This window comes from Elgaria multicarinata, chromosome 16 (genome assembly GCF_023053635.1).
Source record: "Elgaria multicarinata webbii isolate HBS135686 ecotype San Diego chromosome 16, rElgMul1.1.pri, whole genome shotgun sequence".
NCBI classification, from domain to species: domain Eukaryota; kingdom Metazoa; phylum Chordata; class Lepidosauria; order Squamata; family Anguidae; genus Elgaria; species Elgaria multicarinata.
Genome location: NC_086186.1, coordinates 17,081,630 through 17,107,426, shown reverse-complemented (window position 1 = coordinate 17,107,426; position 25,797 = coordinate 17,081,630). Strand labels below are relative to the sequence as shown.

Sequence of the window (25,797 nt, the reverse complement as noted above, 5' to 3'; positions counted from 1 at the left end):
TGGGGGCGGGGGGGAGAACCTTGGGCCCACGAGCCAAATCCAGCCCCCCTGGATTTCCCAGATGGCCGTGCCCCTTCCCCGGACCCCCACTTTCTCTACAACCACTGATTAGTGGTTTCTCAGCTTTGGGGAATTTTCCCAAAAGTCCCAGACATATTGCTGTGACAAAATGGCGGCCCCTCCCATTCCATGTACAAAAGCTGACTGCACTTTCAGATTTATTAAATCATTTATTTATTTATTTTAAAACATTTATATCCCACCCTATATCAATAAGATCTCAGGGCGGCATACAGATAAAAGCATACAGTATAAAACAGTCAATATATACAGCTAAAAACAAATTAAACCATAAACCAAGTTAAAAAAAAAAACATTTAAAAGCAGTAAAACTATTAAAACAGTTAAAACAAAGTGCCAACTTGGTGAATTCAACCATTAAAAGCTTTGTTAAAAAGCCATGTTTTCACTCGGCGCCGGAATAAAATCAGCGTTGGCGCCAGTCGGGCCTCCAAGGGGAGGGCATTCCACAGCCGGGTTGCCACCACAGAGAAAGCCCTCTCCCTTGTCCCATCATAGCGAATGTGCTGGTGGGATGTGGAGAAGGGCTCCTCCAACAGATCTCAAGTCTCGGGCATTAGTTGTTCCATACTAATGATGGAACAACATTCTCCACTGAACTTGAAGGCAGCTGGCTAACTTGAGGGATGTAAGGTAGGCTGCAAGGCACATAGTTCTCTCCTTGGACATCTTTCTACCTCCTAAGATCTGCCGTCTGAGGCAACAGCCTCACACTACCTAACGGTAGAGCCAGCCCTGATTTTCTCCCATTCTAAGAGAAGTAGAAAAACCTTTTCCCAAGGCTTAGTTACTGCCCAACAATGGAATTCAGCCCCCAAGAGTGGCAAAGAAATAGTTTTTCAGCCTTTATTTCGAAAACCGTTCCCCATATCTGCAGTAGAAGTAAGAGGGTGCAGTGGGGGGAGCACAGAAATTTATTTTATTTTATTAAAAAAAACACTGACCTTTTGCGCACAAACATCATGTGCTCTGTCCCCTTTAAAAAAAATGGTGGGCACGATGTCGCGCGGCACATGTAAACTAGAGCAGCAATCTCACAATCATAAAATCGCAAGATGGTCGCCCTTTTACCCCGTCGTCTAGCCATGGCCTCTGTGCTGCATGAAGAAGTCCTTCCTTTTATTTGTCCTGAATCTCCCACCATTAAGCTTCATGGGAGAACCCCATTGGGTTCTAGTATTATGGGAGAGGGAGAGAAATGTCTCCCTATGCACATTCATGGGAGAACCCCATTGGGTTCTAGTATTATGGGAGAGGGAGAGAAATGTCTCCCTATCCACATTCATGGGAGAACCCCATTGGGTTCTAGTATTATGGGAGAGGGAGAGAAATGTCTCCCTATCCACATTCATGGGAGAACCCCATTGGGTTCTAGTATTATGGGACAGGGAGAGAAATGTCTCCCTATCCACATTCATGTATTCATACAATACAGACAATGTAAGGTTCTGTCCTATATATTCTTGCAAGTGTATATTTTCGTCACGAAGAAACAACCACCACACTTGTTGCAACGGCATCAATGTAACTTTATATTATTTTGAAATAAAGAGGGAAGAAAAAATCACGATCTGTTCCATTGTGAATATAATTCCCTAATAAATACCTTAAAATTAAAAAAAAATAAAACGCAAGCATGTAGCCTTCTCAGAAGCTTGTTGGATTTTCATAACATGATTCAATCATCAGATTTGCAAGCAGTTTGAAGAGCCTGCAACTGTTCTCTCCTACCTGGGCACAGATGGCGGTGAGCGTGAACCAGGTAATCCCCCATGAGAACCCTGTGAGTCTTGCGATGGCCATCCTCTTGCGCCTTTAAGAAAAAGAGAGGGAGAAGGTTTTGCAGCTATTTTAAAAAAAGAAGAAGTCAAGTGCACCCCGCCAGAACCTGAATGACTAAAACAAACTGGGCAGGGAGTCCAAGCAGGGCTTTGGAAGCAACACAACCTAAACAGCCGAGGTTTGCCCTGGCCAGGAAAGCAGAATCGCAGAGAACAACATGAGCACAGCGTGAAGGGTGAGGTGCTTCCAATTAGGGCAGGAGGCTGGGGGAGCTGGCCGGAGGAGCGAGAGCTCACTCACAGGTCCGTTTAACAAGTCGGCAACCTTCTCCCTGCCCCCGGCCTGCTCCCCTTCCGCCATTACCGTACGCACCCAGGAGCCAAGGAGAAATCAAAGCTGCTAAGCCATTTCAACACTTTCTAAACTCGGCTTCCCAGCAAAAGAATGTAACTCCCCGGTTTCGGGATCCATTTACCAAGGCTTCCAGGCTATGGTGGCTGTGCAGTTCCATGGCACAAAAAGCAACAACCCTGGCTTGCTATGTTGAAGGAAGGTGGGTTGGGGGGGGACGCTGGTTCACAGACTGGAATTGGAGCACTATTAACAGTTTCTGTGTCAAGGGTGGTGTTAAATTCACAGCTGGTTGGCCACTGTGTGAACAGAGTGCTGGGCTAGATGGATCCTTGGTCTGCTCCAGCATGGCAATAACAATAATAATAATAATAATAATAATAATAATAATAAATATTTGTTACCTGCCTCTCCCTCTGGATCGAAGCAGGGTACAACACAAATAAAAACACCATAAAGTACATAAAACTAATTCAAACATTTAAAACTAGTGCATCATTTAAAGCAGCACACCATTAAAAAAAGGCATGTTAAAATTCCGCTGGGTAGGTCTGCCGGAAGAGATCAGTCTTTATGGCTTTCTTAAATTCTGGAAGACTGTTAAGTTGACGAATCTCTCCCGGAAAGCCATTCCACAAACTGGGAGCGGCAGAAGAAAAGGTCCTCTGGGTAATAGTTGTCAGCCTTGATTTCATTGGCTGGAGTAAATTCTTCCCAGAGGACCTGAGTGTGCAGGGCGGATTGTACGGGAGAAGGCAATCCCGCAGGTAGCCTGGAGCCAAACCTGGAGCCTCGGAGCCGCCTCCACTGACAAAAAAGGCAGGGCTGGCCCTATCATTAGTCATGGTGAAGCAATTGCCTCAGGCGGCAGATGCTGGGAGGTGGCAGCAAGGTGCCAGAAAAGAGGGCTGTGTACCTCACGGCCTGCTCCATGCTCCCTAAGTTAGCCTGCTGCCTTCAGGTTCAATGAAGGATGCTGTTCCTTCACCGGTGTTGAAGAAACAATCTAGTCAGCTTTTGTACATGAAATGGGAGAGGGTGCCATCTTGTTCTTTGCCTCTTTGGCCAGCCCTGTCAACAAGTCCTGGCTGGACTCACCTGGCTGTGGTGGCAGCACTCCGAACATAACATGCTGGATCAGACCAAGGGTCCATCTAGTCCAGCACTCTGTTCACACAGTGACCAACCAGCTGTTGGAGGAAGGGGTTGACACCTGTTTGAAGTCCCCACAATGTGCTAGAGCAAAGGTGGGCAACTTGTAGGGATTGCTCAGACCCTGTGCTCAGGGCACAAATTAAGCCGCGTGTGCCCTTTCACGGTGGTGTGGTGGAGCCAGGCCTCACAGGCACTCAGTGCCTGCACTTTTTTGTTAGCAGGAGCATTGACATCATCTGCAACACCCCTAGGCCACAGCTAGACCTAAGGTTTATCCTGGGATCATCCAGGGTTCGCCCCTGCCTGAGCACTGGATCTCTTGTGTGTCACCTAGATGAACAGGTTTGACCCCTGGATGATCCAGGGATAAACCTTAGGTCTAGCTATGGCCTTAGACTTCCCTGTTCCCTCTGAACTTAGCTGCAATCCTTGCTATCACTTGGTTCACAGAGTACAGGTTGAGTACTGGCTGTTTTTGAATCAGGGGTTGTTGTTACATGGGAACCCTGCACCATGTAACCACGAACAACCCAGAGTTCACAACCCAACAACAAACCATAGGTTCTGGTTCAGGCCAGTGGCACCATTGTCAGTGTGGCGGTGAATCTGTTCCAGGTTTCAGTCAGAACTCTAAAGGAGCTCTCCAAGGTATCTTGGAGAGCTTCTTTTAGAGTTCTGACTAGTTCAGACTAAAATCCCAAGTAGATTCCAGTTTGTGAATCGCCCAGATTCAGCTATTGGGTGGTATAGAAACAAATGAATAAATTCACCACCTCCATCGATGGGTTCTCTTCCTGGGTTGTTCCTAGTTAACCATCAATCACTAAACCATAGTGCAGTGTTCGCACCTAATGCCAACCCACACTCAACCCATTCTCTGGGTTGGCATTGGGTGCGAACCAGGTCAGTATATATTGTTTTTTACTGCATTGTAAAATATTGGATGGAGGGGGGTGTCTGAGCTTGAATGGGCAACTAAGACCCATTGGTTGGTCAGTATTCGAGGCAGTAAGCCTGTGTGCACCGGTTGCTGGGGAACATGGGTGGGGGGGTGCTGTTGCACCATGCCCTGCCTTGTTGGTCCCTGGCCGATGGCTGGTTGGCCACTGTGCGAACAGAGTGCTGGACTAGATGGACCCCTGGTCTGATCCAGCATCAGGGCTCTTCTGATGTTCTTAATACGGATCGAATCTGGGGGTTCTCCTTTGGGGCGTGGCCACGGGGCATGTCGAGATGAGCGCCGGCGCGCTTCAGAATGTACCGATCCGCTCAAACCTTTTCTTGGGACAGAAACGGAGCCTCGTGCCCGGGCAGGCAGCCTCTTGCACCGCCTCTATGAGACGCTGCGCGCGCGCACATCCGACCCCGTTTATTTATTTATTTATTACATTTTTATACCGCCCAATAGCCGAAGCTCTGTGGACGGTTCACAAAAATTAAAACCATCATAAAACAACCAACAGGTTAAAAACACAAATACAAAATACAGTATAAAAAGCACAACCAGGATAAAACCACGCAGCAAAATTGATATAAGGTTAAAATACAGAATTAAAACAGTATCATTTAAATTTAAGTTAAAATTAAGTGTTAAAATACTGAGAGAATAAAAAGGTCTTCAGCTGGCGACGCAAGGAGTACAGTGTAGGCGCCAGGCGGACCTCTCTGGGGAGCTCGTTCCACAACCCGGGTGCCACAGCGGAGAAAGCCCTCCTCCTAGTAGCCACCTGCCTCACTTCCTTTGACAGGGGCTCACGGAGAAGGGCCCCTGTAGATGATCTTAAGGTCTGGGCAGGTACATATGGGAGGAGGCGTTCCTTCAAATAACCTGGCCCCAAACCGTTTAGGGCTTTAAATGTCAATACCAGCACTTTGCAAGCCTCTTTACGCCGGTTTCGCGCCTGGGGACAGCCCCCGCCCCACGCCAAGTTCTCCGGCTAGCTGCAAATCCCAACGGCCTCACCCACCTCCGGCAGCGGCGCTTCTCTCTTGCTCGCTGCCGCCTTTCGCTCCTCACGGGGAAGGGCGTGGGCTGGGCGGCGGCGGCGGCGAGGCGAAGCCTCTCCCCCTCCTGTCAAGGCACCAGGGACGCCGCCGCATGCTTGCAAAGCGGAGCTGGCAGGCGAACAAGCGCCCGCCCTTTAGTGCGCTGGCTGGCTGGCTTTCCCTCCAGGCTCCAGCCCACCGCCCAGCCAGCCTTGCTTAGCCCAGGCGCTGGGAGGAAGCGGCGGGGAGAGCCGCGGCGGCGCCCCCACCCCGACCCCGCAAACGAACTAGCAAGTTGTGGCAAAGTAGCGCTCGCGCCACGTCCCCCTCACCTCCACCTGTTCTCCCCCCCCCCCCCAAAAAAAATCCCTTTTCCTTCGTCGCCAAGGGGCAAATCCTGCCTTCTTGCGCTCAGACGGGAGCTGTCAGTTTCAGCCACGCTTCCGCCACTGGTTTGCAGTCACTGATTACCAGCAGCTTGGAAATGTGTGAAAAGGGGCGGGGGGAGGTTGCCTCTGAACGCGTGCAGAGTGCCTTTCCTTTCTCTGGCCTTAGCTAGACCTAAGGTTTATCCCGGGATCATCCCTGTTCATGTAAATGACACACAGGATATCTCGGGAGCAGGCGGGGACGACCCCGGGATAAACCTTAGGTCTCTCTCTCTCTCACTCTCTCTCACTCTCTCTTACTCTCTCACTTGAAAGTAAGCAAGCCCCAGTATGTTCAATGGGGCTCATTTCTCCCTTGCAAGAAGAAACAGTGGCCTGGTTCAGACAACACGCTGCTTAATCACAAAATGGTTAAGATGCATTCCCTTAACCATTTTGTGGATAAGCAGCATGGTTTAGCGTGTTGTCTGAACCAGGCCAGCGTGAAGTAATGGTTGGAGTCCCCACTCTAGTCCCCGTTCTAGTCCCCATTCGGCCCTGACGCTCGCTGGGTGACTTTGAGTCTGCCACTGACTCTCAGCCTGCCTCGCAGGGTTGTTGTGAAGATAACGTGGAGAGGAGACCAGGTGTCTCCTTGGGTTCCTTGAAGGAAAGGCGGGATATAAATGTAACAAGAAAATAATAAATGGTGTGTTTAGGATGGCCACGTCCTAGGGACATCTCCCTGAGAGTAAGCCTAATTGAATACAACGGGGTTTCCTTGAAAGTAAACACGGATTGAGGTGTAAATCCGGTCCTGCGCATTTTTCGCCTCTTATACGAAAGCTGAAGTCTGCGTACCTTAATCTGGAATGGGCAGCCGACCTATAATGCAAGTTTACTCCCCGATGAGCTCAGCGGTAGTCACTCCCAAATAACCATGCCTAGGATTGGAATCTTTATCGAGGGACGCTCTCCCGCATTCTGTCTTGCGTTAACATAGAACGCATGTGTGCGTCGGACAACCCGTGTGGTGCCCGACTTCTGGGACTCATTCGCTCCCACAATGACCTGAACTGGATGGCCGCTACGTCAAGCCACCCCCTTGCATGTGTGAATGCACCATCTGGGACCTAACAACCCGCTTCACACCTTCAGCTGTTCAGCAAGAAGTATACAGTAACCAAATAGAGAGAAAATAGATTATATCCACGCGCAGTACACCACCAAAATAGGGACGCGTGGCAGAATTGGGCGGCATACGCTCCCCATGCAGGTGTCAGTCCCTAAAGGGCTGCTTGGATACTATCCTATGTTAGCCCTACATAGAATAGACCCATTGAGGGGAATGGGACAATCCCATTCCTTTCAATGGATCTTCTCTACGTAGGGCTAACAATGGATATTGTTACATTGCTCCCAAATGGCTATCCGAGCAATCGTATGTATGTCTACTCAGAAGTAAATCCTGTTGAATTCAATGAAATTTACTCCCAGGTACTTTGGCGTAGGATTGCAGCCCGGTTTAAGGCCAGTGTAACCAAGCCAGACTCTCTTACTACACGTGTGGACGCGCGGAGGACCTCGATAGAGATATGGAATGTGCATTCGTGCCGGTGTAGATGTTCCATTTACATTACAGACCGCTTTAAGGAAAAGCTAATATGAACGCCGCACGTGTGAATGCACGCAGCCCGGGATTCCCATCCCTAACAACTGCCTCTCTCCGGGGGTTTCAAAGGATCGTCTTACTAGGAAGAAAAACACGGCTGGAGAAAACTGCTCCTTACCTGCCTCCTGGGTTGAGAGTCCCTTAGGGGAAATCAAACTTTTCTCCTCTTTCCTGCATCAAAGGCGGGCTTGCAGAGACGTCAGGCAGCCTCTCCAGATAGATACGTTTGCAAAGCGTCTCCTAAAACTCAGCCGTCCGTTGGCAAGCGCGAGTTACGCACACCCCGCGTGAAACCATGCATCTCCAGACATACTCCGCCTTTCCCCACCCCCCGAGGTGTAAACCCACGCAAAAATAAAACAAAATAAAAAATGTTCCAAGCGCCGCTCTCCGAGCCTATAATGATTCCACCTCCTTGGGGGAAGCGTGTCCCTTTTTTACTAGTAGATGCCTCTATAAATGGCCAAAGAAAGCTTGGAGCGCTCACAGGAGCAACAGACAGCGAAAACGTCTTGTTATTCCATCGGTGCCACACCGAAGTTTAAAATACGCATGGAGGAACCAAACATAACCCAGTGAAAAGATTTGTTGAAATGTGTTTGCGCCGATTCCAACCTGTTGAGTGGCGAGTTCGCCTCTCTCCTATAGGTGGGAACGGAGTGCCCTCTAGTGGAATATCCACGAGAAGAGAATCCGCTAGAACGATTTTTATTACGCTCAGGGCCCAATCAGAAAAAAGGCCTACATCTCCCAGCATTCCTCTTTTTTTTTTCTATCTAAACATGCATAGGTGTGTGGGGAGGGGACAATTTTGGAAGTGCAGGTGTTCATCCTGAGTCACTCTCCGCCCCAAAAAGAGTCCAAAAATTGAAGCACCTAAATTGATCCACTTCTAGGAGTTTATATCTGCCAAGAGCACGCCTTTTGTAAAGCGGATGGGTCTTAATTGCCCTTTCAAGACCAAAAGGACCCTATAATACACTGCGTTGCAATATGGAATTTACCATTCACAACAGGGAATGTTTATAAAATTCATCCCCCAGCCTAAAAAACTGGGGGTTTTCCCCTTTATTCCATTCCCCCTTCCTCCAAGACATCCCTCTCTTTCTCCCGTTCCAAAACAACATTTTATAACCAAAACAACCACAAGTGAGTGCCAAAACTCATCCAGTGAGCTTCATGGCTAAGTGGCAATTTGAAGGTTTCCCTGACTTTATTTGACTTTACCGCTAGCAATAATGACAGACTGCACAAGCCTATGCATGTATACTTGGTAAATCCATTCATTCCAATGGGGTTTGATCCCAAATAGGGGTGCATTGGATTGCTGTCTCAGAGACTGCCTTGCAAGGTCGTTGCATGGAAGACAATTAGAAAATGCATGTGAAGTGCACTGAGCACTTGAAAGCGCTATGCAAATGCTATGCATTCTTAGGGATGAACTGGGAGCACTTTTGAAGTCAAATCTAACGAATAAATCAACAAAGTCTGCAATCCTATGCACTCCTACTTGGAATTTAGCCCATATATCTCAACGGGACCTACTTCAGAGGAAACCTGCATAGGATTACACCATCAACGCTGCAGCCTTAGGATAGGAGCCAATGTTAGTCCTACATAGAGTAGACCCATTGAAATGAATGAGACACAAAGGATCTACTCTACATAGGGCTAACATTGGATATTACCTCTAATTCATAGCATTTGAGAATAAGCCACAAATGGATCTCAGAATGGTTCCATTGATCCCCAAAGCACAATTGTAGCAGGTGCTGCTATCTCTAGCATTGAGATATGAAAAGAGAGAATGCATTGGCTCTAAAGCCATATTATACATCACCTGTCCCTCTGCAGGGAACTACTTACTTATTTATTTATTTATTACATTTCTATACCGCCCAATAGCCGGAGCTCTCTGGGCGGTTCACAAAAATTAAAACCATTCAAAGTATAAAACCACAATATAAAATACAATATAAAAGCTCAACCAGATAAAAACATACTTGCATTGTTCTGGCCTGACCCACCCACTCATGGCCAGCCATAAATCTGGCCCTTTTAAGAACAAGCAAATCATTAAGTCCTGATGCTACAGAATGGAACCCGGGGGACAAGAGAGGTGCCCACGCAAAGCTTTGGAAAGCAGAACAGGTGCAAAAGTCCGCCTGTACTTTGAAAACAACAGTTCCCCAAAGCGCCATTGTGTTCCTGCTTTATGAACCTCGAATACAAAAGCCAGGCTTGCATTAAGCACCACCTCTTGCATTCATTTTCTGCTGTTACTGATTGACAGGAGCGTGGGAAGTTCTCCATGCAGGGTTGCCGCCAGCCCTGCTCCTGTACTTCTAACGTTACAAATATGTCCAAAGAAGCAGCCATTCCCTAAAATGCCCATCATTCCCAAACACATTGTATGGTTGGCCTGCCCTCACACTGAAAAGAAGGCACTATCAAGGCGCCTTGGGAGGGCTTCTGTCCTGAAAGGTGGCGGAGAAATGTTTTAAATATATAAACATATTTCAAGGGCGAGTTGGGAAAGCGTTCACAGAACCTTTTGGAAAAAGTACTGCCTCTACCTCCCTTGACAGTGGTCAGTGGTAAAGGAAGGTGATTCTGGTAGTTCCTTTTGTAAGAAAGAGGGGTGGAAGCTGGGTCTTAGAAGGAAACTATATTTCTTGATTTTATTATGCATTTATAAATGATACATATGTAAAGGGGGAAGGCATTACATAAACAGACTTGTTACCATTATCATGATTAATAAAAAAATACCCAAAAAAACATTATTCACATAAACATCCCTAACAAGGCAAGTGGTTGTGCTGTATCTTTCATCTTCCTGTTCTAAAACATAATAAATAAACTCCATTTTGTAATAAAATGGTTATTCTGGGATCTACCGTCTCTTGGTCTAATAATATTAGTTTGCTTGACCATATTGATTTTCCCCGTTTTATTTATTTATTACATTTATATACCGCCCCGTAGCCGAAGCTCTCTGGGCGGTTTACAAATTGTGAGTTTCTGTATTTGTGTGTGTAAGTTGGTTAGAGACTCTTTTTTACAGTGGGAAGCAACACATACATGTATTATTATTAAATAATAATAATAATCTCATATTTGCCCATTCTCCTATAAAGAAACAGGACTCAATTTCTTAACTAATAAAGCAGCCTTCCCAACCTGGTGCTCCCCTGATGTGTTGGGACTGCAACTCCCATAATTCCCAGCCAGCTGTTGGCCATGATAGCTGGGAATTATAGGAGTTGCAGTCCCAACACATCTGTGGGGCACCAGATCTCATAGCCTAGCCCACAGCTAGGTAGATATGCCACCATGTAAATTAGCAACAGATGTAGAAAGTGCTGCCATTCAGTTGCCGGCGCATCATACCTCTTCTGGGTTTATTGGCCTAGTGTCTAACTGTAAAAGAAAAGGCTCGATTGGTAACAAATTTCCTAAAAGAGGAGGGTAGGCAGTGAGGCTTAAAATCCTTATTTCTCTCTGGCTCTCTCATTATGTTTCTGTTTTCTTTGTGTTCAAGATATTTAGGGCGGTAATCTTTGTAGGCTCCTCCAGTCCCACCTCCTCGGTTGATAGCTAACTGGTCCGCTATTTCTGCTGCTTCGAGAACTGTTTTAGGGACACGGTCTCTGACCGTAAGCCTGAGTTCTGGTGGTAATTGAAATAAAAACTGATCCAGGATCATCAGGTCCCTGATGCCTTCTTTGGACTCCACCTTAGCACTGTGAACCCATTTATCAAACAGGTCAGCTAGTTTCACACTTAAATCCAGGTATGATTTACCTGCCTGCCAATGAAATGTGCGAAACCGCTTCCTAAAGTCCGCTGCCATTGCATAATTATTCTGGAAATTAGCTTCCTCGCAGAAAATATTTGTAAGCAGCACCTCATGGTCACGATTGCATACTGATGGATCGGCTAGCTCAATTGGCCCGAGAAAAATAGAATACAAACAGCTATCCTGGCCTATTCTTTTCCAGATATTTGGCATGCAGAAGTCTGCAGGTGAAATTTCTCATGGCATGGAGAGTTAAAACAGAATCACCTGATAATAGGCTGCTGCGGATCCAATCATCCTTAAAGGGGCAGCTACAGAGGACGGCTCAAAAACTGGCAATTCCTACCCAGGCAAATGAAAGAACACAACACACACATAGAGTACCAAAATTAATCTGGAGTGAGTGCAGATTTTTTTTTTTTTTTTTGCCCTTACAATGCAATCATGATATGTATTAAATATCGGGTGCTTTTTAAAGCTCCAGCAAAATTAAGGCTGACCCCCCTCTAAATAAATAAATAAACCACAGACGCCGCCCCTTGAGCCTGTCTTCCCTTTGTGCATGCATCGGCTCAAAAGAGGCTGGATGTCAAGCGAGGCTCCTCGGAACGCCGATGCAGGCGGAGATGGTTCGGGCTGGCCACGGGGCAGAGCAGCCTCTTCCGCCGCCGGCTGACAAGCGGCTCAGCCCAGCCTCCTTCTCCTGGGACGCGGCTCCTGGCCCCTTAAAAGGGCCCATCCTCCGGCCACTTAACAACGAGGGACGAGTCCGGCGGGTGTCTTTCTCCGCGGGAGACAGCGTTTGCAAGCGGGGCGAGGCTTCGCAGGCGCTCTTCCCCGCCTCTCCCCACCCGCGATGGCCGCCAGCAGGTTCTCCACGCCGGTGGCGGCGGACAGCGGTGCGGCCTCGGACGCGTTCTGCTCGCTCTCGCCGGTGTTCAGCCCGAGGCGCCGGAGCCGCCTGCAGGAGAAGGAGGAGCTGCGCCAGCTCAACGACCGCTTGGCCACCTACATCCAGCGCGTGCGGGCCCTGGAGGCCGCCAAGGCGGCGCTGCACCGCCGCCTGGTCCGCTGCGAGGAGAACGGCAGCCGCGACCTGCGCCTCCACCGCTGCGCCTACGAGAGCGAGTTGGCCGAGGCGCGCAGGGCGCTCGACCAGCAGGCGCTCCAGCGCGCCGCCCTGCAGGTGGCCCTAGACGCGCTGCGCGAAGAGCACAGGCAGCTGCTCGCCAGGTCAGTCCGCCGAGGGCCGCCCTGGGACTACAGCTCCCAGAAGCCCCAGGCAGCATGGCCGGGGATTGTGGGAAGTGTAGTCCAACGCAGGTAGAAGCCAGGGGCGGCGACCGAGTACAATTCCAAATTGGGCACTGACAGTTAATTCCCAAATAGTACTGCAATTATTTATTTTGTGTTATTTTAACATAATGACATTGGCCAGGGGGTGATGGGAGCTGTAGTGCGAGATATCTGCAGGCCACTGACCTGCGGGATCGGGAACCCTAGAGATCTGGGTAGAGGTGACTAGAATCCTGAGAATCCAGCGCAACCGAGTACAGTTCCAAATTGGCCACTAAAAATTAATCCCCAAAGCTGTAATTGTTTATTTCGTGTTATTTTGTATTAATGACATTGGGCAGGGGTTGATGGGAGTTGTAGTTCAAGATATCTGAAGGTCATTGACCTGCAGGAGAGAAAGGAAGCTTGGTTGAGGCAGCAGCAGGTTCAAGAACAGGAAGGAGAACCTGGCGCCCTAAAGTAGGGTGACCATGTGAAAAGGAGGACAGGGCTCCTGGATCTTTAACAGTTGTATTGAAAAGGGCATTTCAGCAGGTGTCATTTGTATGCATGTCACACCTGGTGAAATTTCTTCTTCATCACAACAGTTAAAGCCGCAGGAGCTATACTGCAGCTATACTGTGACCAGATTTAAAAGAGGGCAGGGCACCTGCAGCTTTAACTGTTGTGATGAAGAGGAAATTTCACCAGGTTCTCCATATATACAAACAACACCTGCTGAAATGCCCTTTTCGATACAACTGTTAAAGATACAGGAGCCCTGTTCTCCTTTTCATATGGTCACCCTACCTAAAGGCTTTCAAGATTTTTATTCAAACTAATTTTTGATGGGAGAAGGGGTGCCATGTTTGGAACCCCTGGGGTAGGGATTGAAAGGGAACCTTAGGCAAACAAAGTTTCCTCTTTTGTGCCCTCCTGTCACTGAGCTAATGTTTATTTTATTTATTTATTTCATTTATATATCGCCCCAAGCTGAAGCTCTCTGGGCGGTTTACAAAAGTTAAAAACGGTGAACATTAAAAACAAATATACAAAAATTTAAAAGCATAAAAACAATATCATTTAAAACAGCTATTCTGGGGTCAGTTAAAAAAAAAACTCAGCATATGTTAACTGCCTGGGAGAAGAGAAAAGTCTTAACCTGGCGCCGAAAAGCTAACAAAATTGGCGCCAGGCAGAGCCTCGTTGGGGAGATCATTCCATAATTGGGGGACCACCACTGAAAAGGCCCTCTCCCTTGTTCCCCTAAGGAATGATGGTTAACTCAGCATAAGTATCATGCCTCCTAAATGTCTTCTTTCAAAAGCTTTCCCAAAACAATGACCATTGCGATGCATTCGTGTCTACTCTCTACTGAGTTCAATGGGGCCTACTTCCTAGTAGGTAAGATTGCAGCCCAAATCTCTTTCTATCTGCGGTGAATTCTTGTGGGCTGGTCTCCTTTTCTTTTGGTTTCTGTCCCAGAAGCGAAGCTCAAAACGGCTCCTTTTGTGTTTTGAGTAACTCGTGGCTTGTTTATAAAGCTTCCAACTTGGCTGGTGTTGTCACCTTGTGAATAAGGGCATTTGGATTTAAAGTGGGAAACTGAAGCACCTTTTAATTAAAAATGTCTGGTTTTGTTTTTTAACGGTCCACAGGAAATGCCTGTGTGGTTTGGATGTGCGATTATTTTTTTTAAAAATGCTTCATGCGCTTAGCTCCATAAAAGTTGTGAAATATTTGCCAACAATCAGTAGAGTTGTGTTTTTTGTGGTTTGCTTTCTAAGTTAGCTTTCCAACAGGAATAAATGCTGAACACTCTTTTCTCCTTCTTAGTAACCCTCTTGATTAGGCTATTTCAGCCAATCAAATGGCAACTACTATTAAGTATTATATAGAGGAGAGAATAGGCTGGTTAGTGCATAATGCTAACCCATAGTTTATTTAATCCATGGCTTGGTGTCCTTCCCAGGGTTTGACCGCAACAGCCCATAGGTAAATGACCCATGGGCTGTCAGGGGAGAGCAGATGCACTGCCTGTAGTGTGCCCGCCACTTCTGCTTTTACAGCTCCTTTATAGATTGCTCTGCACATTGTCTGGACCTGGACTTCTAGGTTGTTTAGGGGTCAAACAACCCAGCAGTTAACTCATGCTTTGTGTTGGGTTGCTGAGTAAAAGCAGAAATGATGGATGTGCTGCAGGCAGCACATTCACTCTCTCCCATTCTTCCCAGACAGCCAGTGGGTTGTTTAGTTCATGGGTGTTGTGTCATGTGAACCAGCCCTTTATCTGGCAGATGAGCGACAAAGTGTGGCTTGTTTCCTCAGTTTCTAGGTTGCTTCTTTCCCCCTCTTGCACCCGCTGCCTCCCTGTATACTCTGCGACCCTGTAATACTGGCATGTGAAGCACTTTTTTTTTTTTTTAGTTCTCTTCTCTGCCCCCACTTTAGCCTGGCAGAACAACAAGCCATGGGTTCTCTTCCTGGGTTGCTCATGGCTAAACATGGTTTGTTGGTGCAGCTGGGGTCACACATCATGACAGCCCAGAATTCACCAATCCATACTACGGGTTAGCATTGTGTGTGAACCCAGCCAATGCTATGTTCTTCAGTGTGTGATGTTTTGAGTGCCAGAAATTGACAATAAACAATGCTGGTTGAATGCTGGAGAATTGCCCATGAAGGGATATTAATGTTTCCTGGTCAATGTCTACAAACAGTAAGTAACTCACTGTGAATTTCTTCCAAGGTAAATGCTAACAATACAGTAGACTGACCAGGGTTAATTAGTGAATTGAGAATTAAATTACCAGTTTAGCCTGAAACACCACACTCTCTATGAAAGAGTTTCTCAGACTAGTGATAGGACCATTTGAGTAGTCAGTTGGATGACCAATTAGCATTTCTTCATGCTTACAGATTCTTTTCCTTAATCTCACAAGTTTTTCAGTTTCATCTCAAACTTCAGAGTGTCGCAAACCTGAAAGTATCATTGCTTTTTGATGACTGATATAATATCTACATTTCTGTTAAAGGTTCAAAGAACGCTGGAAAGCATATGAACTATAAATGTGGATCTGATCAAAGGTTTGTATAGGCCAACTAGATCCCTTTGGGAAGCTGGCAAGTAGGGTGTGGAAGTAATTCCCGTTCCGTGTTGTCCCAGGGACATGGCACTAGGGGCAATAGTGCCTTTGAATATGGAAGATTAGTTTAGCTTTCACAGTTAGCCAATCACTGATAGTTTGGCACATTTGATTGGGATAAATGTCATTCTCAAAGATGCTGTGTGGCAATTGGCTAACAGTTTCTCATATATCATATTGCACAGATGCTGGATTATATATATATAAATATATATATTATGTTTTTGATGGTTTTAAATTTTGTATACTTTTTAATGTTCACTGTTTTTAACTTTTATAAACCGCCCAGAGAGCTTCGGCTATGGGGCGGTATATAAATTAAATAAATAAATAATCCCCTTTAAAGCCATCCTAGGGCAGCCAGTTCCATTAGCGCCAATGTGGTGGTGATGTGGCTAAGACTGTCACACTAGGACTGTGGAGATCCAGGTTCAAATCCCTGCTTAGCAATGAAGTTCATCATGAGCCTAACCTAGCTCACAGAGTTGCCATGGGGATAAAAAGTAGGAGTGGGTGAAAAATTATACAGCAGTAAACTCTGTTTATATAGAGACGGAACTCAGAGGTTTGCAATCATCCAATAAAGACCAGGTAGGCGGAACATTGGATTTATTTATTTATGTAGTGGTGTATCAATAAATAAATAAACATTGATAAGGTTCTGAGAATGATCATTAGATTTGGCCTTTCCTGGCTGGCTGGAACAGGATGGTGGCCCCTTGCGGCCAAAATTCTTCTGTTTGTTCTCCAGCTGTTCTGCGAAGTTATTCTGAGATTGAGGTTGCCGTGGATACAAATGTTTCCTTAGGCTTTGCTTCTTGACCTGGCAGACAGAGGCCTAGCAATGTTTGTTCACATAATTCAGACAATATTAGGGTTGGTATTTCCTTATGGAACTGGGAAACACGGTTTTTCTATAGTTGGATGTGTCTGTTGTTTCTGATCACAGGGAATCCTCCTTTATTTATTACATTTATAAATAAGTGCATGTCGCTGCAATCCGTGCATACACGATTTGCTGCTGGATGCCACCATTAAATTTAAACAAGGCCATTATTTAATTTGGAGAGGGGGGATATCTGGTTGCTTTAGGAAGACTTTTTAGAAAGGGTACTGTTAGATTCCAAATTTACCTTCTCTCTCTCTCTCTCTCTCTCTCTCTCAAAATCTGAGCAACTCATGGTGTTTAAACTTAGTTTTAAAATCCTAAAATAGTGTTTAGTACTCAACTGTTCTTAAAAATCATGTCTGTAAGATGCCAAGCTTTGTTCCAACTTACAATTAGCTTGTTCACAGGAACTCTAAAAAAGAAAACGATTTAAGTCTGGCCGTTGCTCGTGTAAGGGATCTTGATGCTCAGCTCAACTCCAAAGAGGCCGAATTGAGGACATCACTGAGCAGCCAACGAAGCTTAGAGAACGATCTTCAACAATCCAAAGACCAAAACGTCTCTGTAAGGAGTTGCCCAGTAAAGCCTCAGATGTCTTGTTTAAGCTGTGAATGTCATCCTTGATAGCCCAGACCGCAAGTCAAGTGTTGCGTGTTTTGCTTTATGTTGTTATGCTCCCCTCATTTCTCTGAGCGGTGAGAAGACTCAGGGATTCAGTACTTAGGTTTGGTCTTTCAAAGAAGATCCTTGGAAGCTTGTAGTACTGGAGTTTGTTTACAAATATATAGGCTGAGCACAGGTGCAGACACAACTTAAATCAGGAGTAGGCGACGTGGTGCCCTCCAGATGTTTTTGTGTACAGAATCCCTGACTTCTAGGACTGATGGGAGTTGTAGTCCAAGGTTGCCTGCCCCTGAATCACACACTCTCAACAGACAGCTAAATCCCCTGCCACATATCAGACCTCCAGAGACACCCACACCCCTGCTTTCCCTGATGCTGTTAGCTTATAGCGCTACCTGAAACTCTGCTCTCTTGTTCTTCCTCTTCAAAACTACAATCTGTCTCCTTTGTTCCCTTTCCCAGAGACAGATATGCACACCCAAATTCCAACAGCAATATTAAAGGGGATCAAAACAAATGTTTAACGGAACATGTACTTTGGCTCCGTTCAAACAGGCCATTGGTTTGGCCTCTTTGGCCACACATCATCATCATCATCTTCATCATCATTTATTGCATTTCTATACTGCCCCATAGCAGAAGCTCTCTAGGTGGTTTACAAAGGATTAAGGAACAACAAACCAAAAGGGCAGCAGTTGATCAGAGAACAAGATTAAACAATGCTAAAAAGCACACAACTGCATATAAAATCAATTGCCTAGTATTGTATTTCTTTATTTACAGTCAACAGACCAATATAAAACAAGAAGATACACCATTATATAAAACAGTACAAAGTAGGGATAAAGAAAGAAGAGGGAGTGTTACAAAACCACTAAAGATACTAGATTGTTATTTGCTGGTTTCTGAAAAGGGAACAGAGTTGGGTTATTGGGGTCTAGCATAGTGAAAAAGGGAGGGATATATAGATAATAAAATTGCTAATCTGTGGATTTAAGCACAATCAACATCCATAAGAGATCTGGTGCGGATGGCCAAATTCAGGAATTTGGCCACCTGTTCAGTGGTAGATTTACTGGAGCCCTGAAGTAGACTAATCAGGAGTGACTCAGGGGAGCGTCCAGGGAAACGTTGCATAATAGGACATAATAGGTCTTTCCTTGCCTGTTGGTAAACATTGCAATGGAAGAGCACGTGCAGAATGGATTCCACCTCGATGTTATTACATGGGCAGTATCTGTTTTTTGATGGAATTTTCTTATATCTGCCCTCCAGCAACTTGGAGGGGAGGACGTTAAATCTTGCTAGGGTGAATGCCTTCCTGTATTTGGGAATGGTTAACCAACCCAGGTATGGCATTCCATCTTTGCAAGAAGGGACTGGGAGACCCAATGATTGTGTTTATGCAACACAAGTAAAATTCTTTATAGGACAAATAAGTCAACCAAGTGGTTTTTCAGAAGTCTGATAGTTTTATATAATATCAGTAGATGGATTCTTTCTAAGACAGATAAATAACCGAGTTGTTTTTCATAAGTCTGGTAACAGGCATTCGGTGTTAATCCTGTTTCGTCACACACTAGACTTCATCAGAAAAAACAGTTCCATTATCGCTGTGAATAAGCAATGCCATGGGAGTATGGGTTTGCAGACTTTAAATACTCGTCCCATACTGTTTTTAGTTAAAACCCTCCAAAAAGGTTTTTTTCTCTCTCAATCTTCGGCAAGTGATCCAAATGCTTCAACAGCAGTACTGTAGACAATTCACTTTATATGCAGTTGTGTGCTTCTTAGCATTGTTTAATCTTGTTACAAAAGATTAAAACATTGAAAAAGATGTATGTTAAAACCATAAAAACATACAACAGGCAGTATACACAATGACAACATACATCTAAAAACAACTTTGAGAAATCAGCCCAACCCAAAAGCAAAGATCTGGGATCGATTAATAACTCATCACATGCTGCTAAATGCCTGGGGAAACTTTATAGCCAGACGGGCCTCATTGGGGGGATCGTTCCATAATTGGGGGGCCACCACCAAAAGGCCCATGTGAGCTGAGAGCATTATCTGGAATGCACATCTGTACAATTTGGAGAGAGAGAGTAGTACAGATAGGCAAGTTGTCTTTCAGGGAAACTTGTCTGCCAACATAAATCTTTCGAGGAACCCTGGCATTCCCTGGAAGATGCTTTGAAAGTTATAGCTCTAAGGCAAAGTTTGCACTAGCAGAAATCCACAAGTTGGCAGAGGCACATTAGGTATGCTTTAGGGTGGATTCCTACATTGAGCAGGGGGTTGGACTCGATGGTCTTATAGGCCCCTTCCAACTCTACTATTCTTTGATTCTATGTGCAGCCAATCCATAAATCTGTATTGCTGTTAAGTCTGCATTGGATTGTATTGAACTTCAAGCTTTCTGACTTTTACCTGGTAGCGTGTATATCTATTGGATTAGATTAATACTATTATTTTAAGCGCAGAAAAATTAGAAGGCATTGCACAATATAGAACCTACGGTGAACAAGAACAATAAAACTCTGCCCACTGGCTTATAATTTAAATAGAAAGAATCAGGAAGAGGAAAAGGAGGAACGATTTTGGGCTCTGCTGGAATACATTGACTAGCTATACTTTCCTTTTTTGGTTTATTGTTCACTTTAGCAGTACATGAATCCTGGAAAGTAGCTAATAATGGGTGCATCTTAAAAGTTTTGGTAACAAAACAGGTTTGCTGACATTTGCTAACAGTGAAAAGTGTTTCTCTTTTCCTAGCTCAAAGGCATAGCGAATGAGTCCAAAAACCAACTTCACAATGAGAAATTGAGGATAGCGGATCTGGAAAACCAAATGAAAACTCTGCAAGATCAAGTGACATTTCTGAAGAACCTCCATGAAGACGTATGTATCTCTGTCATGCTACACTTCCTAATTTCCCAGTAGATGCCCTTGATTTAAAATGTTAGAACGCACAACAGGATGGTTAAATTTATTAACTTATTCAGCAAAATAGTCTTAAGACGACAGGAGTTGATACCCTGTCTGAAGGTTCTTATCTTCTCCTATATGTCCCCTCCTTGATTCTGAGATCTACAAAGGAGTTCCTGATTTGTAAGCTAAGACTTGTGGTGGTGGTGGTGGCTTCCCAACTTTGGCATGATGTGGGCTGCCCCTTGTGTACATCACTGAGTCTGTCTCAAATTCTAGAAAACGTGAAAATGCTTCCCTGTTTAGAACTCTGGAGAAATAATATACCACTTCATTATATTGAGCATCTGATGAATCTATATGGATTCACCTTTCTCGGATCAAACTTCTCTTTTTCTAAGCTTCTTATAAGACATTGAAATGAGGTGGATCTCACAGTTTGTTTATTATGTGCGAGACACCTCACAGCATGTTAAAATAACCAGTTCTTTACCCCCCAGGGAATTTGCCATCTGAAATCTCACAGTGAGGGGAAACAGAGGCAGAAGAGAGATGACAAAAGCAAGAATATTAAGGATTTAATGTGAGCAAATGCAGTGCTATGTACTTAGACTTTCCTGAAAGTGAGCTTCAAGGGAGAGATGAAAGGTTTGAGGAAGGGGAAATGTGACACTGTAGTTATTTTGGAAAGGAGCCTCAGGCGTAGCAATTAAAAATATGTATCACTATTGAAAAGTTTAGAAATTTTGTTGTGGGGCAGGTCAAGAAGGGCTTGTTTTTCTGATTCTTTTCCTTAATCTATGGTAGTGACCTTTCTGAATGAATGAAGGCTACTGTGCACTATTTTAATTGTGGCTGATATGATACCAGTATTCAAAATCAAGCCAAAGAGACCTGTCTTTCTAATCTGAAAAAAATGTTGCATGCTCTAAAGGCTAGGGTGGTATTCTCCATTTGCGAACGGTACCTTAATCTCCTTTTTCTGTTGGCCTGAAACATGCGGCTCTTCAAAACACTTTGAGCCTGATAAATCCTTCCTCCGTGTTGCCTTCTCCTTTCCTTCTTAGGAGCTTAAGAGTAAGACGCGATTCTATGAGAGCAGGATTCAAGAAATAGAGTCTGGCCGTCAGCAGGAATTTGAGAGGAAATTGTTGAATGCGCTCCAAGAGCTCAGAAAGGAGCACGAACAACGGATCCAGGAATACAAAGATCAGATGGAGCGAAACTTCCAGGCCAGAGTGAGCGATTTGGCCTGTCTCTGCTTCTAATTGGGGAAGAAGGACAGAAAGGTTCCACAGCCCAAACACAGCGATGCTAAAAGCATGGATGTCTTCCTTATTTTCTCTGGGCAATTCTCACTCTTGCCCTTGGAGAGGGGTGGGGGAAGAGGGGAAGGATGATCGAAAGGGGAGGGTGAATTCAATTTTGGAGAAGCTCTGGGGCCAACATTCCAGGGGTGGGCAGGGCTGAAGGAAGAGCGGGTAGAGCCCAAACCACCAAATTATGCCCTAAATTTATTTTATTATTTATTTATTTATTAAATTTATATACCGCCCCATAGCTGAAGCTCTCTGAGCGGTTTACAAAAGTTAAAAATAGTGAACATTTAAAAAGTATACAAAATTTAAAACCATCAAAAATATAAAAACATCAGTATCTATTTAAACAACAATAGTTCTGGGGTCCATTAAAAAAACAACTTAGCATATGTTGTTAAAAGCTGTTAAATGCCTGGGAGAAGAGAAAAGTCTTGACCTGGTGCCGAAAAGATAACAATGTTGGCGCCAGGCGAGCCTCGTCAGGGAGATCATTCCATAATTGGGGGGCCACCACTGAAAAGGCCCTCTCCCTTGTTGCCAGCCTCCCAGCTTCCCTCAGAGTAGGCACTCCGAGGCACTCTAAATGGAGTCATTATTCACGTTTGTGCACAGGAACGTATTCAAATTAATGTACATGGTGCTAGTTGGCTTTATTGACCCAGACTTATTTTCACAGATCGAAAACGTCCAGCTTTCTGCTGCAAAGAACAGTGATTTTGCTAATTCTACTCTGGAGGAGCTCACAGAAACAAAACTGAGGGTTGACACTCTGATGTCACAGGTAAACAAGTACCAAAAACCAAGTAAAACTATTCATACTCGAGAGGGAATCAGATTCCTCTTAATCTTCTCTAATAATAAAAAGAGGATGCTGTTTGTCTGTCTGACCGCCCCGTGGAGCCAAGACTTGAAGTTTGGCATGCATAATGAGAGGACCAAAGGGGTGATTACTTCAGGATTGTTTTGTTTTAAAAATACATTAATTAATTTTTCATTAATTTAAATGTGATCAGGTGTTTGAAGCCTGCAGTAACATCTTCAGCCACTAGATGTAGACTTTCCTGACTAGCACATAGCTTTGCAGTCCATACAATTTAAAACTAGGGGAAATTAGTTGTCAAGGGAGAGAGTTACACACTTGCCTACTCCCCCGTCCCCATCCCCCCAATTGGGTATGGAGAGGACAGATCCCTCACTCAGGAGACCATGCCAAGGAGTGCAGTGGGCAGAGCTTGACTCAGATGGGGTGAGCACAATGTGTCCAAATCTGACAGCTGTGTACATTTGCTTGAAGGCCCCGCTTATCAAACGAAGGGCTATTCCAACCCATGCAAAACTGGGTCCGTCCAGTAGCGGCTTATAAAATAGGTTCCTTCTTACATGACTGTTCTTCATTTCGTTGATCGAACTGATGAGCCTAATTCGAAAATATTTCTGTGAAATCCAAGAATGGTGCGTTGGAAGCCAGGATACGAGCGTTGGAGGCCAGAATCGGGGAGCTGCAGGAGACGATTGACTTTGAACGGGACTCATCAAAGAGGCGCATAGCTGAAAAGGACCAGGAGATGGTAAAAATGCAACAGCAGATGCAGGCTCAGCTGGAAGAGTATGAGCATCTATTGGATGTGAAGTTGGCTCTGGATCTTGAGATCAACGCCTATCGGGCAATGCTGGAAGGAGAGGAAGAGCGGTAAGTTTAGAAATGTACTCCTTCAGCAGCTTTTATTTGGAATTGAGGAAGAGGTGAAGAACCGTTTGGCCCACCTACTGATGCTCCCCTGAGCAGTGCCTGTTTACACTTCCCTGTGCCTGTTTGCATTCTCTTTCTCTCCTTATCGTTTACTTCAACTTTATTAGATTGTAAGCCTATGCGGCAGGGTCTTGCTATTTACTGTGTAATCTGTACAGCACCATGTACATTGATGGTGCTATATAAATAAATAATAATAATAATAATAATAGAATCCCTGCCTGGTGTGAACAGCAATAGACGCTTTTCAGCAGCATTTATTGTGCGTTATAGCTGCCCATTCCATATGATGGAGGATTCTTTAACACCCTTTAATATGCAAGCCAAACTAGAGGCAAATGGGAATGAGAGGCTGATGTACACAATAGGGGAAGGCTCTTCAAAGTCTGTTGCTGGTCACATTGGGGTTAAGGGAATTTGTCACTGGTTAAGCCTCATCTTGACTACTGTGTCCAGTTGTGGGCACCATACTTCAAAAAGACAAGCTGGGGTGGGGGGCAGGGTTCAGAGGAGGACAACGAGGATGATCAGGGGTCTGGAAACAAAGCCCTGTGAGGAGAGACTGAAAGAACTGGGCATGTTTAGCCTTGAAAAGAGAAGTCTGAGGAGAGACTTAATAGCACTCCTCAAATACTTAAAAGGTTGTCACACAGAGAAGGGCCAGGATGTCTTCCCCATCATCCCAGAGTGCAAGACATGGACTAATGGGATCAAGTTATAGAAAGCCAGATTCCATCTGGCCGTCAGGAAAAACTTCCTGACTGTTAGAGCAGTACAACAATGGAACCAGTTACCTAGGGAGGTTGTGGGCTCTCCCACATTAGAGGCCTTCAAGAGGCAGCTGGACAACCATCTGTCAGGGATGCTTTAAGGTGGATTCCTGCATTGAGCAGGGGTTGGACTCGATGGCCTTGTAGGCCCCTTCCAACTTTACTATTCTATGATTCTGTGAAAGAGTCCTTTGTCTGCATCAGTTCACATGGTCGAAAACAACTGTGTTGCATAAGAAGGGGACGTTCTTGAGAAGCCCATAATGGTTGCTAGTTGTGTGGTCTCCAACTTTTTGGGTCATTGGGCATATTTGGAATTTTGAGAGACTGTCATGGGTGCTCTCATAAAATGGATGCCAAGGGCAGGCTTGCCCATTCACAACATTGCTGCCATTGGAGGCGTGAATGGTCACAAAACACCCATTTCCCCTTACAGGGAAGCGCTCAACAAAACGATGACACTTTTGGTGGCAATCCCATGCTGAGCTTAATGTGTGGTTTCATGCTTAGTAACCGCCTCATATCTTGAAGTACACAACTCCACGCCATGTTCACCACAGCAAAGGGCCAATAGCAAAAGTGGAAAGTTTTGACATCATGTTGAATTGACTGACTAATTTGAAAGGCGACTTGTTCTCTAGTTTAAAACTGTCCAGAACCTCCCCGGAAAGTGGCGAAACGCGGGCTACAATCACTCAAGGCCAACGCCTCTTCCTGCAAGGAAAGAAAAGGAAACGGGCTTTCACCAGAAAGCAAGCTCACAGCACGTGTTTCAAAGTGGTCCAGCGCGCTTCATCTTCAGGAAATGTCTCCGTAGAAGATATTGACCCAGACGGGAAATTCATCAAAATTCAGAACAATTCTGATAAGGTATTTTGAAAAAGTTTGATCTTGGGCTAATGCACGCCTCTTTTTAGTGCTCTTGGCAAATTTAGGTTTCCAAAAAGCTGGGTGCAAATTGTCCTCTGCAAACCAGCACTGGGAGTGGGTGATTTTGCAGAGCGAGAAGTGATGGGCAGGTGCTTGAGTCTTCCTGTTTCTTCTGGGAATTGTGATGGGAACATGCATCCGGAGAAGCACTGAGGAACGAGGAGAGTTGCAGAGGAAGGGTTGAGCATCCGGGTTGCTGCTTCTCTCCCCCTTAGCACTACTTTACAACTTCTGGGCTTCCTGTAGGAGAAGATAAGTAATGGTGATGGATCAGCTTCCCCCAAAAGACAGCTTGTTCTTCACCTGCAGTGTGTAGTCACAGGAAAGTCTTGATTGTGATCTAGGTCACACTTTGAGGGAATCTACACGTCGTTGTGACGGCGCTTGCATGCGCCCCCAGTGCGCCCCCAAAGTGACTGTGTAGATCGTGCCCTGAAGAGACGGAGGAAGAGGAGGAGGAGGAGGAGGCTGGGGAATCCGGCCGCGTCCTTGCCGCCGCCACCACCCACCTCCCCGCCGGCCTCCTGCTGCCGGCGAAAGAGCCAGCCGGGTCGGAGAGCTTCTTCCGCTCTCCACCCACCTTCTTCCGCCGAGCTCTCCGACCCGGCCGGCGGGGAGGTGGGCGGTGGCGGCGGCAGCAAGGATGCGGCCGGATTCCCCAGCCTCCTCCTCCTCTGCCTCTTCATCTGTCTCTTCAGGGCTGGCCGGGTTGGAGAGCTCGGCGGAAGAAGGAGAGCGGAAGAAGCTCTCCGATCCGGCTGACTCTTTCGCCGGCAGCAGGAGGTCGGCGGGGAGGTGGGCGGCAGCAAGGACATGGCCGGATTCCCCAGCCGCCTCCTCCTCCGTCTCTTCAGGGCACAATCTACACAGTCGCTTTGGGGGTGCACTGGGGGCGCATGCAAGCGCCCTCACAACGACGTGTAGATTCCCTCACAGTGCTCTTAGGACAAATTGGACTTCCAAGAG

General features: G+C 45.7%; 2 protein-coding genes across 2 annotated transcripts in view; one reads left to right on the top strand and one right to left on the bottom strand.

Moving 5' to 3' along the window:
* The window catches only part of ADAMTSL3 (ADAMTS like 3), a 268,514-nt gene extending 260,824 nt beyond the window's left edge, over positions 1–7,690 (bottom strand). The window contains exons 1-2 of the mRNA XM_063142573.1: positions 7,514–7,690; positions 1,813–1,894 (exon numbers count right to left, since the gene is read on the bottom strand). Coding sequence (XP_062998643.1) covers positions 1,813–1,884 — 72 coding nt within the window. The 5' untranslated portion in view covers positions 1,885–1,894; positions 7,514–7,690. The remainder of the gene's footprint in view (positions 1–1,812; positions 1,895–7,513) is intronic.
* Positions 7,691–12,047: 4,357 nt separating this feature from the next.
* LOC134409751 (lamin-L(III)-like) lies at positions 12,048–24,780 on the top strand. The gene is made up of 7 exons (XM_063142651.1): positions 12,048–12,430; positions 16,915–17,071; positions 19,910–20,035; positions 21,130–21,300; positions 22,058–22,162; positions 22,830–23,071; positions 24,543–24,780. Exons 1-7 carry the CDS (start codon positions 12,054–12,056, stop codon positions 24,778–24,780), a joined length of 1,416 nt encoding a protein of 471 aa, XP_062998721.1. The 5' UTR covers positions 12,048–12,053.
* Positions 24,781–25,797: the final 1,017 nt, after the last annotated feature.

What these genes read in the sequence shown, in the direction of transcription:
- LOC134409751 (XM_063142651.1), top strand. Translation starts at nt 12,054, where the DNA reads ATGGCCGCCAGCAGGTTCTCCACGCCGGTGGCGGCGGACAGCGGTGCG. An exon ending in TGAAGAACCTCCATGAAGAC is followed by an intron (nt 20,036 to 21,129) that starts GTATGTATCTCT and finishes TTTCCTTCTTAG; the next exon opens with GAGCTTAAGAGTAAGACGCG. An exon ending in TTGACACTCTGATGTCACAG is followed by an intron (nt 22,163 to 22,829) that starts GTAAACAAGTAC and finishes GTGAAATCCAAG; the next exon opens with AATGGTGCGTTGGAAGCCAG.